The sequence below is a fragment of the Syngnathus typhle genome, linkage group LG14 (assembly GCF_033458585.1).
Source record: "Syngnathus typhle isolate RoL2023-S1 ecotype Sweden linkage group LG14, RoL_Styp_1.0, whole genome shotgun sequence".
Lineage (NCBI taxonomy): Eukaryota > Metazoa > Chordata > Actinopteri > Syngnathiformes > Syngnathidae > Syngnathus > Syngnathus typhle.
Window position 1 is genome coordinate 2,859,995 of NC_083751.1, and position 15,400 is coordinate 2,875,394.

Consider the following 15,400-nt stretch of genomic DNA (forward strand, 5'->3'; position numbering starts at 1 on the left):
TTTTATCTAAAAATAAAAGTATATTTATGTGAACAACGTGGGTTTGTCTTTCACTAACAGAAGGGCAGCACCAAATTTGTCTGTGTGTTAAATGTATGTAAACCAAAGGTAAAATGACAAATTTCAGGAAATTCCAGTATGGACCTTAAAGCCAGTGCACACAGAATATTTCGGTTAGTAACATGTAGGACACAATCCCAACAGAGGATGAAAAAGAGGACGATTCAAAGTTCAAACATTTTTTATTTTGTTAGTCATAACATATTTATGATTTTTATCGAATGACAACTTTTTTTCAACTCAAAGCAGAATACCTGCTGCTGTCGCGCTACATTTGCCAAACTTCAAACCAGGCACTTCAATTTCCACTCAGTGCGCCAGGCGATACCTCAAACTCAGGCAGAACAATGAATCAAATTTAAGTTAAGCTTTCTGAAATGCGGTCGACAGGAAAAACATTTCTCGCAGAAGGAACAGGTGAAAAGTTTCTCTTCCGTGCGCAGGCTGCTCATGTGTATACGGAGATACGAGCGACTCGAGAATCCTTTCGAGCAAACGGAACACGTGAAAGGTTTCTCTGTGGCGTATATTCTCATGTGTTGTCTGAGAAGTTTTGGGCGCACACGAAGGGTTTCTCCCACGTGTGCGTGCTCATGTGCAGCGTGAGGTAATTGCTACACGAGAAGCTTTTGGCGCAAAGCGAAGGCGAAAGGTTTCTCGGAGGCGTGTATCCGCTTGTGGCGTTTCATTTCGAACTCCACGTAGAATCTTTTATTGCAGACGGAGCAGGAGTAGGGTTTCTCCCCCGTGTGTATCGCCATGTGCCGCTTCATGTTCTGCTTGATGGAGAAGCGTTTATTGCAAACGGAGCAGGCGAAAGGTTTCTCTCCGGTGTGCGTCAACATGTGCGTTTTCAAACTTCCTTTGTTGGCAAACATCTTCTCACATAAGGTACAGTTCAATTGTTTGCTGTCGGAAGGATGCGTCACGTCGCCTTCAAAGTTCTTAAGAGTCTCCGATGGTTCTTGGAAGTCGTCGCTGCGGTCGGCCTCGGACGACCGTGACATCATGTCTTCCGTATCCGACAGTGGGGCCGAATTGACTGCCAGATATTCACCGCGTTCTCCGTCCGCTTCTGTCGGCACGTGTTGACTTGAGCTGCTGGGGGCGAAAGGTTTCTCCGCCGCGTGCTTTTTCATGTGCATTCGGAAATGTGATCTGCGGGAGAAACTTTCGGCGCAGAGCGAACACCTGAAAGGCTTCTCTGACGTGTGCGTCAACATGTGTCTCTTCATTTCAAACTTATCGTAGAATCTCTTACTGCAAAAGGCGCAGGAATGGGGTTTCTCCCCCGTGTGTAGGCCCATGTGTCTCCTCATATTCTGCTTGAAGGAGAATCTTTTATCACAAACCGGGCAAGCGAAAGGTTTCTCTCCGGTGTGCGTCACCATGTGATTTCGTAAAACGCTTTTGTTGGTGAACGTCTTGCCGCATCCGGAGCAAATGTAGAGTTTGGTTTCAGCGTGATAGGTCATGTCGCCAATGTATAGTTTGGTTTCTGTGCGGTAGGTCATATTGCCGCCCGGCGTCTTTTTACCTCCCTTGCCGCCGTCGCTGTGATCCGTGTCGGACGATTGCGACATCGCGTAGTCCATGTCTGACAGCGCCGCTAAGTCATCCGCTTCTGCTTGTTGTTTACTCGAGCTGCCGGAGGTCAAAGGTTTGTCCGCGGCGTGTGTTCTCACGTGCTCCTTCATGGCCGCCTCGTCTCGGAATCTTTTATGGCAAATGAAGCAGGGGAAAAAGGCTTTCTCCCCTGAGTGCACTCTCATGTGTCTCTTCATGTGATGCTTTAAGGAGAATCTTTTATTGCAAACCGTGCAGACAAAAAGCTTCTCCTTGGTGTGCGTGACCATGTGGTTTTTTAAAACGCTTTTGTTGGTAAACCTTTTGCCACATTCGGGGCAGTCGAAGTGTTTGCTGTCGGTGGGCTGCATCTCTTTAGACTTCTTCGGCGTCTTTATAGATTCTTCGTCGTCATCGCTGTGATCGGTGTCGGACGAGTGTGACATCATGACTTCCATGTCTGAGAGTGGAGTGACATGTTCTCCAACAGCTTTCATTGGCTGGCTTCGAGTGGGATGAAGCTGTGAGGATTGACGTTCATCGTCTTCACTTTTAAGGTGGATGCCGGTCCACGTGAACTCGGTAACCTCAGCTTCCCCCAGCCCTAGAAGCTTCTCCACGGCTTGACTGTTCCACACGTCCTCCTCTTCTTCTTTAATGTGGGGGGGGCGTTGCTGGATCCTCCCCCTGATCTGGGGGAACCCCTTCTTTCCACTCCACCTGCTGCACCCCTAGCACAAGGAAAAAAAGCACAGCAGTAAAAAGTCTGTTTTTAGTTCACTTCTATTAGTGTTGTGCGATTCGATTCAATATCGATATCGAATGCTTTGATTAAGTCGAATATCTGATGACAATTTGAAAAATATTTATTTTAAGCGCGTGTAGCACCTGAGAGAAGTAAACAAACCTGCTTTTGGCAACGGAACGGGAGGCTTGGAAACATCGCCCTGTCGTGGTTGCTCGTTCTTGCTTCGACAAAGTTGCTCCTCGTACTCCGTGATGGTTCTCTCAACCAGTTCGATTATATCCTCGACGGCCACGTTTAGTCGCTGCTTCACCAACGTTCGCAGCATTTGGACTGTGCACATTTTACGACGACGTTGCGACGTGTCGCTAACCTCGGCGTCTCTCTGTTAGCAAGTTAAGCTAACTGGAACGCCTCTAAGGTCCGCTATGACGAACAGGGACCGTTGATATTTTATTTTTTTGTCTATTACACTTACATACATATGAGGGCATAGAAGTATTGCGTAAATAAGGGCAAAACAGAGTATTTGCGGTGGCTCTAACAACGTTCTGCTAACTTAATCTATTTTCTTCTTCTCTTCTTCGGGAAATTAATTATGAGCGAGAAACGACTTTTGAGTGTATTAGCGCCACCCTCGGGACACAGAGTTCAGCTCAGGCTTTTTCAATTCTCGGCCTCTGCATTTGATTAATTTTCCAAATTTGTGATTAAATAATATTTTTTTGGGGGGGGGGGTCATAAAATACAATACACGGGTCTAACGGTTTTATCTTCTTTATTGTTCCAAACTCCTGCAACTTTATTTACTGACATTGTCATCATCCAGCACAGTTAGTGATTGTTTCCAGGCTTACAGCAAGTACAGTAATTACACTTCGAAAAAGTACAGTATCTTATTTCTATACAATTTCATTTTTCGTTTTCTTTCTCCTCAAAGTACAGAATTTTAACTCGTTGGGAAAGCTTTTTCAATGTCTTCATGATCAGTGTCGGAAGCGTCTGACCACATCGTCCATATCCGATAATGGAACCAAGTTGTCTTCTGCTTGTTCTCCTTCCACTTCTGCCTCAAAGCCCGTCGAGACTGAAGGCTTTTTTGAATTGTGTTGTTCCAAGTGTTTTTTCAGATAAGCACTACTAGACAAACTTTTGTCACAAACCGGACATGTAAACTGTTTCTTTCCGCTGTGCGTGATCATGTGTTGTTTGAGATGCGACCTATGCGAGTAACTTTTCGCGCAGACTGAACAATGAAAAGGTCTCTCCCCAGTGTGAGTTACCATGTGTTGTCTGAGACACGAGCTTTGGGCGAAACTTTTTGCGCAAACCGGACATGGAAAGGGTTTCTCCCCAGTGTGCATTCTCATGTGGACTCCCAGATAAGACCTGTGGGAGAAACTTTTCGAACAAACCGAACAAGTAAAAGCCTTCTCCCGGGTGTGCGTCACCATGTGTATTTTCAGATACGACCTGTGAGAGAAACCTCGGCCGCAAACGGAACATGTGAATGGTTTCTCCCCGGTGTGTCTTTTCATGTGTTGCCTGAGGTAGGATTTGTGAGAGAAACCTTTAGCGCAAACCGAACACAGAAAATGTTTCTCGACCGTATGCGCGCTCTTGTGTTTTTTCATCTCCAACTCATCGGAGAACGTTGCGTCACAAACGGAACAGGAGTAGCATTTTCCAGTCGTGTGCATCGCCGTGTGTCTCATCATACTACGCTTAGCTGTGAATCTTTTGTCGCAAATTGAGCAAGCAAAAGGTTTCTCCCCGCTGTGCTTTATCATGTGTGCTTTCAAATGACTTTTATAGGCATATTTTTTTCCGCATACTGGGCAGTAAAAGTGATTGTCATCTTCGTCGTGCGTTGGATTCCCTTTCGGTTCCTCTTCAGTCTCCGAAGATGCTTTGGTGTCGTCACTTTGATTGTTGTTCCAAGACTGGGATGTTGTGTTGTCTGCTTTTGAGTGTGGCTCTTCACACTGTTCCTCATCAGCTTCTGTTGTCATGTGATCACTGGAGCAGCTTGGGCCCAAAGGTTTCTCCCCGGTGTGTGTTTTCAAGTGTAGTCTGAGTTTGGACATGTGAAAAAAACGTTGTGAACAAAATGAACAGGGAAAAGTACTTTGGGCACTGTGCGTGCTCATGTGTCTTCTCAGTTCAAACTTACTAAAGAATCTCTTGTCGCAACCCAAACAGGAAAATGGTTTCTCCCCTGTGTGGATTGCCACGTGTCGGCTCAGATTCTGCTTGAAGGTGAAGCTTTTACCGCAGACTGAGCATGCAAAAGGTTTCTCTCCGCTGTGCGTTCTCATGTGCGTTTTCAAAGCACTTTTGTAGGCAAAAGTTCTGCCACATTGAGAGCAGTTAAATCGGCTTTTGTCACTGGGATGTTCACGTTTCGATTTCTTGCTCTTTGGCGGTTCTCCATCAGCTTGACTTGAGCTGCTGCTCTCCTCACTTTGACTGTGATGAAGCTGCGAGGACTGACCCATGTCCTCCTCACTCTTCACATGGACGCCAGTCCAGGTGAACGCGATGACGTCAGCCTCCTTCTCTTCCTCTTTAACGTGGGGCGACTCTCTTAGCTCCTCCTGCTTCACGGGAGAGCGAGAGTTCTGCTCAGAGGGAACGTCTTCTTGCTTCATGTCTGCATGACACGGAGGAAGAACCATGCATGTCTCATAGATGTATGATGGGAAAAAAGAAGTTGATAGTGTTAAATAAAGAATAGCACGAACCTGCTCAGTGTAGTTGAAAATGAAGCGTGGTATTGTTTCCTCTGCCCCGCTGTCGTTTTCGTCAAATAACTCTTCAACGTTTCCACGTTTGATCAGCGTTTCTTCTAATCTCTCAGCATGTTCAGACTTGGCTCTTTGCTTAGCGACGTGTAGCTAACACGCTAAGCTAACGCGTAAAATCTTCCGTTTAGACAGGAAACAGCGACAGGGTTTGTCTAAAACATGACGGATTTATGTTCTAATAAAGCCCCACTGTTAAATTTAATAAACAGCATTGACAACCGTCCGCTAATGTTACATTTTGTTCTTAATCTTAATTGGCGGATCGCAAACAGCTTTTCGGTGCATTAGCGCCGCCTACATGACGGAGGAACGTTTTCTATTTTTTTCAGGGGGCAAATATTTACTATTCTTTATATATACACTAAAGTATACGTTTGGTTAGGGTAAAAAAAAAAAAGGTGTAATGAAACACGAGTGACACAGATGGGTACACAAAGATTTTCCATTTTTATTGACATTTTTGGACTTTTCCAGTGTCACCCTTAACCGTTTCACACTTCAATTGCATAACTTTCCATGGACGCTAAGAAGCAACATAAACACAGGCGGGATGACATTCAGTGCATTTTTATTCCCCAAAGGAAAATAAGACATTGACCGACGTCACCTCCAGCCTGGTATGCAACCTCCTAGTCTTTAAGGCTGATGTATTTAAAAAAGAAAAAAAAAAAAAGGGGGGGGGGTCATTGCTGTTAAACAGAAAATCTGCCTAGCAACTGGAAGACAAACAGGACTGGACACTGACCCCCAAACATGACAGTTGACACGTTTTTTTTTTCCATTTTTTTTTTTCTTCAGTGTGAGGTTTGATGCGCCAGAGGTGTACTAGTGTTGTATTTTTTTTTGTTTAAAGGAAATTGCATCATCTCCAAGCATCTGGCAGTTTTGCGTCAACGTGAACAATAAGGCGACGAGGTGTCACGAGCAGATGGACGCACAAATGACAAATACTTGAGCGCAAGTGCACCAGGTGGAACTAATAGAGCTGCCCCCACTCCCCAAAACCTGCCAAGGCAGCACTGAGTTGAAAGGGCAGCTCTACCGAAAAACGAAACAAAATGGTTGCTTTTTTAAAAAAAAATTCTTAGCATTGATGGTGAGAGAGGATTCTGAAGGGGTCAGCCCAAGAGGGGAGAAGACTTTGGGGTGCGGACAGGGGAAGATTGTGTCTTGGTTGAAGATGTTCTGCTTTAAAAGCGTTTGGGTCCCCACGGGGAGGCCTTGGCGGCAGCCACTGGAGCCCCGAAACTGGGGAAGTCCTCCGAGCTGCTCATGTCAGGAGCCTAAAAAAAAATGGAAGATAAAATATTAAAGCTTAAACAACTTGCATAATTTTTTCTAACCAATTGTCCTTTCCTAAAATGATTAAAATAGCTTGTGAATAAAAACATTGGTGCTCTTAAAGCTTGCTGTGAAGTGGTTAAAAAAAAAAAAAAAAAATTGTGTACAACTTATTATATCAACTCAATTAGTATAATTACAAAAAAATATTTCTCTATGCATTTTTGAGTGCTTTGTTCAGGACATTTTAAAGTAAGACAATACCTTCTCGTTGCCGGTGGTCCAGGGAGCCTCCCTCACCACGAAGCCTTTAGAGGGACCACGTTGCTCGTCACCAGACGCGTGGTTGCCCCCTGAGGGCCTCATGTACGCCATTTTTGCCTCATTCTCCACCACGTCCGCCAGCTAAAACACAATCGGCATTAGGATCCACATCACAAAAGCAAAAAGATGGCACGGATGAAAAAACAAAAACATGCTCACGTATTCTTCTTCTAGGTTAAGGAGGTGGTCGATGGCTTCGTCCACCAGCTCGACACGACCCGTCACCGTCACCAGGTTGGGGTCGGCTGCTCCGCTCTGAGGAAACCTGAGGTCAACCTGGAAAGGACAAGAGCAGTCAGTTTGAGCGCAAAAGGTGAAAGTTGTTCCATTCCATCATAGCGTACTTCACCAGAACGGCAAAGTAGAACTTCCCACCTTGAATTCATCCATGATGCGGCGTATACCCTTGCCACGGGCGCCGATGATGCGCGCGTGGACCCTGCTGTCCAGAGTGATGTCCTCGGAGATCATCTCCTCCAGGTCCTCCACAATGGCCTGGATGGCGTCGCCTGCAGCTATGGCTTTGTGCTCATACCCTGTAATTGTAATCTGGTCCTGTGGAGACAAGAGAGAAAAGTCAAACGAGCTGAAATACAGCACCATTCATTATTCAGTCGAAGAATCGCAAAGACAGGGACGATACCTGGTTTTCATCATTCTTTTCTGGGAACTGGATATTGACATTGTGCTTGGTGCGGATTTCGGTAATAATGGCACCCTTGCGGCCGATGATCTTGGGGTGATACTTGGGGTCCACAGTGATGGTCAGTTTGAAGCTCCTGAGTGCCTGCAGGCCGAAACGATGAGTCAGAAGCTTCTCGTACCTTTGAGCCCAGCAGGAGATGTCAAGAGCGTCACGAGACTCACCCGATCCTCCTGCTCGACCTGCAACTCCTTCACGCGCTCCAGTAGTCCTTCTTTGGCACGCTCCAGGTGGTTGGCCAAGCCGGTGATGGCGATTTTATCGGACTGCTGCTCAGGAGCAGGCACTTGAATGTTTACCTGCCGGGAAAGAAAAGAAATTTAAGAGCCTGCTCCTTTCCAGAGACGAACAGGACTTGTGGCTCTCCACGGCCTTGATGAAGAATGATCACGACCCTTCTTAGAACGGACCTCAAATTCGTCCATCATCTTGCGAATTCCACTTCCTTTCTGCCCGATGATGTAACGATGAAGCTCAAAAGGCACTTCCACCTCAATGGTGACGGGAACCAAAGCCTAAGAGCCAGCCGAAGACAAGTTAGGAAACAACCCCAAAAACAACAGTCAGGTTTGTCCTATTTGGATTCCAACCTTCAGTGCTTCCGCAGCAGCCTCGCATCGCTCCTTGCGCCCGGAAATCACGATCACGTCGCATTTCTTGGGCGCATTCGGATCGACGGGCTCCTTCACCTCGCCGTTGGTTTCGCCGTTCTCCTGGATGGCCTCCACAGCTGACAAGGCGGCCAAACTGTCATTTCAAATCATGTCCTCACCATGTTAGAATCTTCTCTTACCTTGAGGGTCCTCACGATCAGGAAACTTAATGTGTACATTGTGATCTCGAGTGATCTGCTGGATTCGAGAGCCCTTGGGGCCCATGATGGAACGATGGAACTTCTGAGCGATGGTGCACTCAATGGTCACTTGAGCATCCTGCGGAAGGGAAACCATATAAGTGGCTTTTCCCTAATGGAGGACGAAAGCGCCGCCGTGTACTCACCAGGTCCTCGACAATCTCCTGCATGCGCTTCTTGGCCGCCTCCACGCACTCTTTGGCTCCTTTGAGGGTGACTTTGTCGCTCTGCGTGCCGGTACGCGGGAAGCTCACCATCACGCCGCCGTACTCGTCGGCGAGGTCCCGCAGGACTTGGCCGCGGCGAGAAACAAAGTAGCGGTGGTGCTTGGGGTCCACGCTCATGGTGTCCTCAATGACGTCGTCCTGGAAGTAGATTGTGAGAGTTAAAAATTGGAGATCCACTTTCAAATCTTGCTCACCAAAAACAAAAAGCATCTCACCAAGTTCTTGATGAGCTCCTCCAACTCCTTCTGGGCATCACGAACGGCCTCCTCGGTGCCGATCACGGTGATGAGCTCCTGGTCTTTGTCCTCGGCGGTGGGGAAGATGATCCTGGCGCCGGTGCTGTCGCGCACCTTGCGAATGTTGCCACCGCCTTTGCCGATGAGGAACTTGTGGTACTCGGGCTTGGCGCGCAGCTCAGCCGTGTGGCTCTTTGTTTGCTGATGGGATGACGCATCAAGAAAAATTGAGGAATTAAAAGGAAAAAAAAATGCTCAAAACAGAGCCTCGGTCAATCACGTACCTTTTCTTCAGCAAGAGCCAGAAGCTGCTGCTTAGCCTTCTCCACCTCGTCCACAGGACCCCGAATGGTGACCTTGTCGATGCCAGAGCCTTCGCTGGGGAAGTGGATGTGCACGCCGCCGCATTCCTCCATGATGGAGCGCACAAAGCGGCCCTTGGAGCCGATCAAGGAGTTGTGCAACTTTGAAGGAATGGACACCTCCATCTCCGTGATGTTTGCCTAGGGACCGGACAAAGTGAAATTCAGCATATACAGAGGAGCCTTGAGATGATGGGTAGAAGACACTCAACCACTGAAATAATGTAGCGTGGCATGTCTTACCAGTTCCTTCTGAATGGCCAAAATACGCGTCCGTGCAGCCTCACAGTTGGCCTTCTTGCCCGTGATGATGATCATCTCGGAGTTGCTGTTCTCGGCGGGCAGGTCGATTTTAGTGTTGGTTTCCTCACGAATCTAGCAAAGTCAAAGGACACAACCATGCAAGTGTTTTACAACATTTTAATTTGTGCCAATATTTTTTCTAGGACTACCTTTTTGATGTTGGATCCACCTTTGCCGATAATGTTCCTGTGGAACTGCTTGAAGATGGGGACGGAGACCGAGAAGCTGTTTTCCATCTGATAGAAACGAATCAAGGTTAGTGGTCAACACGACGCTGAAACACATGAGCTAAAGCATTTCTAAGCGTTACCATTTCGGCCACGATCTTCTGCATGAGCTTGGCACATTTGTCCACTTCGGCTCGCGGGCCCCTCAGCTGAACAATGTCACTTTTCTGCGCGGGGTCGGGGAAGTTGATGATGACCTGGAAATAGATAGAGGAAAAACATTGTTTTGGACGAATTAGAACAAATATATGTTAGCATGTTCGTTATAAATGAGATCATCGAGCTCACCTCAGGGTATTTGTCGCGCACTTCTTTTATCTTCTCCCCCTTTTGACCGATGATGGCTCTGTGAAAACGCTGTTCGATGATCAGATCCTTTGTACGCTCGTTCTCCTGCAAAGAGGCGGGCGTAGATTGAGTAACGGCGACCGAGCGTGTCCGCACGGCGCCCGAGTGCACTGACCATGCGTGACGCAAGCTCCAACAGCTCCTTCTTGGCTTCCTGCACACCCTGGGGGTCCCCCTCAATGCGGATCAGGGTACTCTTCTCGTGGTCGGGGGGGATACGGACGGTCACTTTGTGGAGCTCCTTGATGCGGTTGACTGAATCAAAAAAATTTGATTAAAAGGAGTGTAACCGGGCAGATTACATTATGCGCACAGCAGAGTGCTTACTGTTGGCGCCGGCTTTCCCAATCAGATGTCTGTGAAATTTGGGATCCACGCTAATCTCCGTGTAGTCCATGCGACTTATCTGTTGAGAAGAAATGCGTGAGCACGAGCGTATTAGGACACCAGAGCGAGCTGAAGTCAGAACTCACGAGGTCCGCAACAACGGCTTCAATCTGGCTGTGCATCATCTGCACATCTTTGGTGGGACCTTCCAGGGTGATCTTATCTTCTCCCTCAGTGAACTCAATGTGCACCTGCATGGAGAAGATGTGCATTAAGAGGACAGGGCAATATTGATGGCTCATTGATTCCGCTTGACCCACCTTGGGCATTTGTTGGGTAATTTTGGCCAAGTTTTGGCCCTTCTTGCCAATGATGAATCGATGGAGCCAAGAGGGAGCCGTTACAGAGGAAACGGTGTAGCTGTTTGCCTGGAAAGAATTTTGTCAGCTCAGGGTCACGATACGCTTTTCAAACTTGAGCTCCTTTGAAATGAGCCGAGGGGAAAGTCACCTTAGCGTAAACTTCGGTGAGGGCCTGACCGAGACGGTCGGGCTCCCCGCGAAGGATGACGGTTTCCGAGCTGCTTTCGGAAGGTGGGATCTCAACCGAGATGCCGGTTCTGTCCAAGATCTCCTGCAGGGTGTTTCCCTTGGGGCCGATCACATATTTGTGCTGAGACTTCTTCACTTCCACCGCAATGGTGGTAGAGTTCCTCTTCTGAAAACAAAGATCCAAGTGAGCTCCAAGCCGATCAGACTTGTAACTCAAAACCCCGCCTTTGCGCTCCTCAAATGGCGTACCTTGTCTTCGTAAATCTTCTTGATCATAGCCACAGCAAGGGCCACCTGCTCCTTCTCCCCAGTGATCACGATCTCCGTCTTGTTGACGCTGGGAGGCGGCACGTTGATGCGAGCGCCAGTCTCCTGCATCATCTCACCGACCAGCTTGTTGTATGAGCCCGTGATGAACGGGTGGTACACCTTGTCGATGTTCACCCTCTCCACGGCACGCTTGTCCTTAAAAAAAAAAAAAAAGGCCAAACATGAGCACATTTCAAGCCCTGAAAACCAAAACTTCAAATATCAAGTTTAGTTCAGCAGTGTTGGGTCCCGGTCAGACCTGTTCGGCAGAGATCAGCAGGATCTCGTGCTTGGCCTTCTCCAAGCCCTCCTTAGTGCCGGAGATCTTGATCTGGTTGCTGGGGTCGTCGGGTCTTGGGATCTGGATTTTAGTGGCGGTCTTCAGCTCCAGCTCCTGCAGCTTCTCCCCGTTCTTGCCGATGACAAAGCGGTGGTGTTCCTTGGGGATGGCCACGGTCGCTGAGGCCTGAAGGAGACGAGGTCATGGGTCATTTCAAATTGGTTTCCAACATAAATGTGACCAAACCTGTACAACTCAATGTTTGGGTCAGCACCTGAGTCTGCAGTCGGGACACAATCTCCTTGCGAGCCTTCATCACGGCGTCCAGCTTTCCGGACACCATGATGGAGAGACCCTGATCTTTAGCCAAGGAGAGTTCCAGGTGGGCTCCGGTCTTGTGCATGATGTCCACACAGACCTTCCCTTGTTCTCCGTCCCCAAACTGGTTGATGTCCTTGTACTTGCGCTCCTCCAGAGGAACATGGAAAACCTGGTTCGAAACATCGGGTTAGGTGCGGTAGATCTAAAACGGTTTGAAGTGAAGGACAGAAATGGTGAAACTACACGGATAGTTTATGTGGCGTTGATACCTGGGTGATGACGGAAGACTTCAGAGAGCGCATTTTGTTGGCCCAGGCGCTGGCGGTCTCCTGGGTGCCATCGGGCGTGGCCGACTTCTCGGGCAGAGGTGGGAAGGCATCCTTGTAGGTGGGAAGGGCGTCCTCCTCCTCTCCCCCGGCGACGCTGGGCGCTGCCACAGCGGCGGCAGCGGCGGTGGCTGCTACACCCGCAAAAAGAGGGAGATCATTTGACTTTGTTTTTTGATCTTCACTCATTACGTGTGTGTGCGCGTGTGTTTACTCACTACCGCTCTGCTCCGGCAAGAGCCCGATGCGGTGCTCATTGAAGCTTTCCTGCGTAAGTACTGCGACTGAGCTCATGGCTGAAATTCCACGCTTAACACAGAGTCCGAGTGTGCCACTGGAAAGGAGTGGGGGAAATTTAGTGCAACGCAATTTGGGGGGTAAGGAACAGGCGAGGATGAAAGATGGCAGATAATAACAAAGCATGTGGTCTGCGCAGACAAATATGTAAATGGAGAGGGGAAACGTTTGGTTTGTGCAAAACTGACCTATCGTGAATGGACTTTGGGATTCTCCGGCATTATCTAATCTGCCATCATGAAATGTCATTGGTGGGTTGGTTGTTTTGCGGCATCAGCACTCTTGTCTTTCTGCTTATTTCGATTGTGCAAGGTGACTGATAGATCCAAATATCTTCCCCAAAGGAGGACTTGATAGGGGGACTAGTATGGAGTCCACAGACCATGTGAAAGTATTATTACCGGAGGATTGTCTCTCCTTCACTAACTCGCAAAACTGCTGCCAGAAAAATAAAGTTCAAGGACTCACCAGCTAAATGGTCAGTTACCAGATAATCCGTCCTGTAAAGATGCAAATTCCCGTCAGCCTGCCAGCTTTTGCCTTTGGACACACAAAAACAGAGAGATTAGAATTGTTTTAGTATTCAGTCAATTACACTATGAGAAAATAGTCTGCTCTTGAGAGGTCAAACGATTTGAAGCATAATTAAAAACCTTTGCATCAATTTGCATATTTCTGTGCTCTTTCTAAACCTGCCTGGAAGGCACTTGTTGCTCTTTCCCAAGTGCCATGTTAGCAGAATAGAAGTTAGCGTCTTGCAATGGCCAACGGCATGTCATCCTGACGGCAAATAGTTGTATGGTGGAAGATTCCAGGAGCAGCCCCAATGGAATCCGTACCATGCTTGCAACTCAAGACACTTGTATCTCAAATTATCTTTGAGTGCATTTAAGTCATTAACTCCAGCTTCCCAAGATAATCTGTATTTTAATGAGGGAAGAAAATACTAAAACACCGCCCTTTAAAAACAAACAAATCAAACATAATGTATAGAATTTAATCATTGTTGTCACTTTTTTGTTTTTAGTGCTAAACTGCAAGAGACGAGGAATGCGGCCATACCCTCAAAACAGGTGAGCCCTGCCAATTGCAACGCACGCCCAAGGGCACTTTGACGTCAATTCCAATTGACAACAGGGGGCGGTGTTGGATAAAATATCACTTATTTATTTAATTCTTAAACCGTTCCGAAAATGGATAGAGATGAATCAGAATGTCGAGTTTAAACTACAGGTACCACATTAAACATATAGTGGCAAATGTTTTATTGACCTGACTTTCACTTGAAAAAAAAACAACAACTGGTATGACTAAAGTTTTAATTCGTCTGGTATAGATAGCTCAACTTGAATTGGCCACTTTGCAATGAGGATACAAACACTTTAAAACGATAAATGCAAATCCCAGATTAGGGTGTTAAGTAGCTGTGTCTGCGCGTGTCCACTGACAGACAGCTTCGCAACGTCACGAAATCTGCAAGAAAAATGCCAACTCCTCTAAACGGCATTAGGTGACAAGATGTAATTCAACATTCCAAACATAAAATGATCTTTATGGTAAATACAAGGACATTGCATGACCGGATTATCTCTGTAATTCGGCTGCAAACTTCACGCGAAGGGCAATAGAGTGACACGTAGCTGTACAAGCTAATGCTAATCGGCTAAGTCTTAGCATTTTTTTTTGCAAACTCCTAGCAAACGTTGCGACACAACTTCCTAAGCTATGCAGTCCGTAAACCATTGAAATGACAACCAGGTAAACAGTGGATACAAATATAAAAAACGTGGAAACATTTTTAATCAAGTCTGGGGTACTCTCGCGGATGAGTGTTCGGTGATCATTTTATCGCTAGAGTTGTCAAAAAGTAGCGAGTAGGTACTAACTTAGCGTTAGCATCGATTAGCTTCCACGACAACAATTGCTAGCAGGGTCCGTCCACGTAGGCACAGTTGCTAACCGAGGAGGCGGAGGAAGCGCAACGAGACCAAGTCCAGGCCAGCACACACGTAGAGATCCAAAAAAGAGCGAGACGGAGGGTTCGGCGACGAAATCCGGCCTGGTTTCGAATCCCATTCCTCCCCCCTTGCGCAAGCCACCTTATCGCACGTTTTTTACCAACGCAGCGGTTGTCATCGACGTGCAAAAAACGTGACAAATGGAGAAGACTTACTTCTTTTTTTGTGTTCTCGTCTGCCCAGAAGGTGCAGAAGCAGAGATGAAATTCCACTGGCGAGGAGGTGGGAGTGACGCGTGACGCATATATACGAGCGACGCCCACCAATCGCTGGCAGCTGACGTCACGCTGGAGTCCAGTTACACGCCCGGAGCACCAACGTACTCTTTCGCTACGGTTTCGCCCACTCGAATAAGAGTGGATCCCCGGTAAGCGCATGGGATAGGGACACGGTCGACCACGAATAGCAAAAAAATCTGCATATATTATGTATGGTTTGAAATGATGACATCATTGTTTGGGATACAGCTGCAAAATCCTCAATGATGTACAATATTATATTATAGAGTGCTACTTTGCATTGGTTTTAGGCAGGCATTAATTTGAGTAGGGAAAATATTACTTGAGTTACGAGCATGACCATGGGACAAATGAAATTTCTACTTCAAGGCAGATGAAATATATAGTCCTCTTAAAAAATTCAATGCCGTATAGAAAGCAGAAAATATGACAGTGATTCTCAACACAGCCTTACATTATCTGTTATCTAGTCATCAATCAATAGTGTCTGAACAAAAGTCATGAGACTCTGACACTAATCAATCAGTCAAACAATCAATCCTTTAGTTGTTTTCATCTTATCCTAATTCGGAGGCAATCATATACTTCCAGCTTTAATGGGAACAATTTGTGGAGGGCCCTTTTTGTTGATGATTAGGGTTACGATTTATGAAGAAAAGCTTGCATGAATTTGGGCCAGATCAATGAACG

The 15,400-nt window shown here is 47.0% G+C and overlaps 3 protein-coding genes across 5 annotated transcripts; all 3 read right to left on the reverse strand.

Moving 5' to 3' along the window:
* Positions 1-223: 223 nt before the first annotated feature.
* Positions 224-2,949, reverse strand: LOC133166985 (oocyte zinc finger protein XlCOF6-like). Its single transcript, XM_061297443.1, has 2 exons — positions 2,534-2,949; positions 224-2,357 (listed from the first exon to the last, which is right to left on the reverse strand). The coding sequence occupies exons 1-2, from the start codon at positions 2,567-2,569 to the stop codon at positions 675-677; spliced, it is 1,719 nt and encodes a 572-aa protein (XP_061153427.1). The 5' UTR covers positions 2,570-2,949; the 3' UTR covers positions 224-674.
* A 183-nt stretch (positions 2,950-3,132) lies between these two features.
* Positions 3,133-5,455, reverse strand: LOC133166981 (gastrula zinc finger protein XlCGF8.2DB-like). 2 transcript variants are annotated; one of them, XM_061297430.1, is made up of 3 exons: positions 5,116-5,454; positions 4,545-5,024; positions 3,133-4,444 (listed from the first exon to the last, which is right to left on the reverse strand). In XM_061297430.1, exon 3 carries the CDS (start codon positions 4,381-4,383, stop codon positions 3,358-3,360), a length of 1,026 nt encoding a protein of 341 aa, XP_061153414.1. In that variant the 5' UTR covers positions 4,384-4,444; positions 4,545-5,024; positions 5,116-5,454; the 3' UTR covers positions 3,133-3,357. The 2 variants fall into 2 exon arrangements, with proteins under 2 accessions (XP_061153414.1, XP_061153412.1); XM_061297428.1 differs by having other exon boundaries at positions 3,133-5,024; positions 5,116-5,455.
* Positions 5,456-5,606: 151 nt separating this feature from the next.
* hdlbpa (high density lipoprotein binding protein a) lies at positions 5,607-14,780 on the reverse strand. 2 transcript variants are annotated; one of them, XM_061298386.1, is made up of 28 exons: positions 14,627-14,780; positions 12,922-12,993; positions 12,375-12,490; positions 12,100-12,287; positions 11,784-11,999; positions 11,489-11,695; positions 11,170-11,385; positions 10,880-11,086; positions 10,690-10,797; positions 10,516-10,620; positions 10,370-10,448; positions 10,158-10,297; positions 9,983-10,087; positions 9,778-9,891; positions 9,617-9,703; positions 9,408-9,539; positions 9,087-9,305; positions 8,782-9,003; positions 8,486-8,704; positions 8,280-8,418; positions 8,077-8,216; positions 7,897-8,001; positions 7,651-7,785; positions 7,427-7,570; positions 7,159-7,338; positions 6,943-7,059; positions 6,724-6,864; positions 5,607-6,461 (listed from the first exon to the last, which is right to left on the reverse strand). In XM_061298386.1, the coding sequence occupies exons 3-28, from the start codon at positions 12,448-12,450 to the stop codon at positions 6,369-6,371; spliced, it is 3,834 nt and encodes a 1,277-aa protein (XP_061154370.1). In that variant the 5' UTR covers positions 12,451-12,490; positions 12,922-12,993; positions 14,627-14,780; the 3' UTR covers positions 5,607-6,368. The 2 variants fall into 2 exon arrangements, with proteins under 2 accessions (XP_061154370.1, XP_061154368.1); XM_061298384.1 differs by having other exon boundaries at positions 12,100-12,290.
* Between the last annotated feature and the right edge of the window lie 620 nt (positions 14,781-15,400).

Coding starts and splice junctions, on each gene's coding strand:
- LOC133166985 (XM_061297443.1), bottom strand. CDS start 2,569: ATGTTTCCAAGCCTCCCGTTCCGTTGCCAAAAGCAG. Junction 2,358..2,533: donor CGTTCCGTTGCCAAAAGCAG/GTTTGTTTACTT, acceptor TCCTTGTGCTAG/GGGTGCAGCAGGTGGAGTGG.
- LOC133166981 (XM_061297428.1), bottom strand. CDS start 5,022: ATGAAGCAAGAAGACGTTCCCTCTGAGCAGAACTCTCGCTCTCCCGTG.
- hdlbpa (XM_061298384.1), bottom strand. CDS start 12,450: ATGAGCTCAGTCGCAGTACTTACGCAGGAAAGCTTCAATGAGCACCGC. Junction 12,291..12,374: donor CTTGCCGGAGCAGAGCGGTA/GTGAGTAAACAC, acceptor TTGCGGGTGTAG/CAGCCACCGCCGCTGCCGCC. Junction 11,386..11,488: donor TGCTGATCTCTGCCGAACAG/GTCTGACCGGGA, acceptor TTTTTTTTTAAG/GACAAGCGTGCCGTGGAGAG.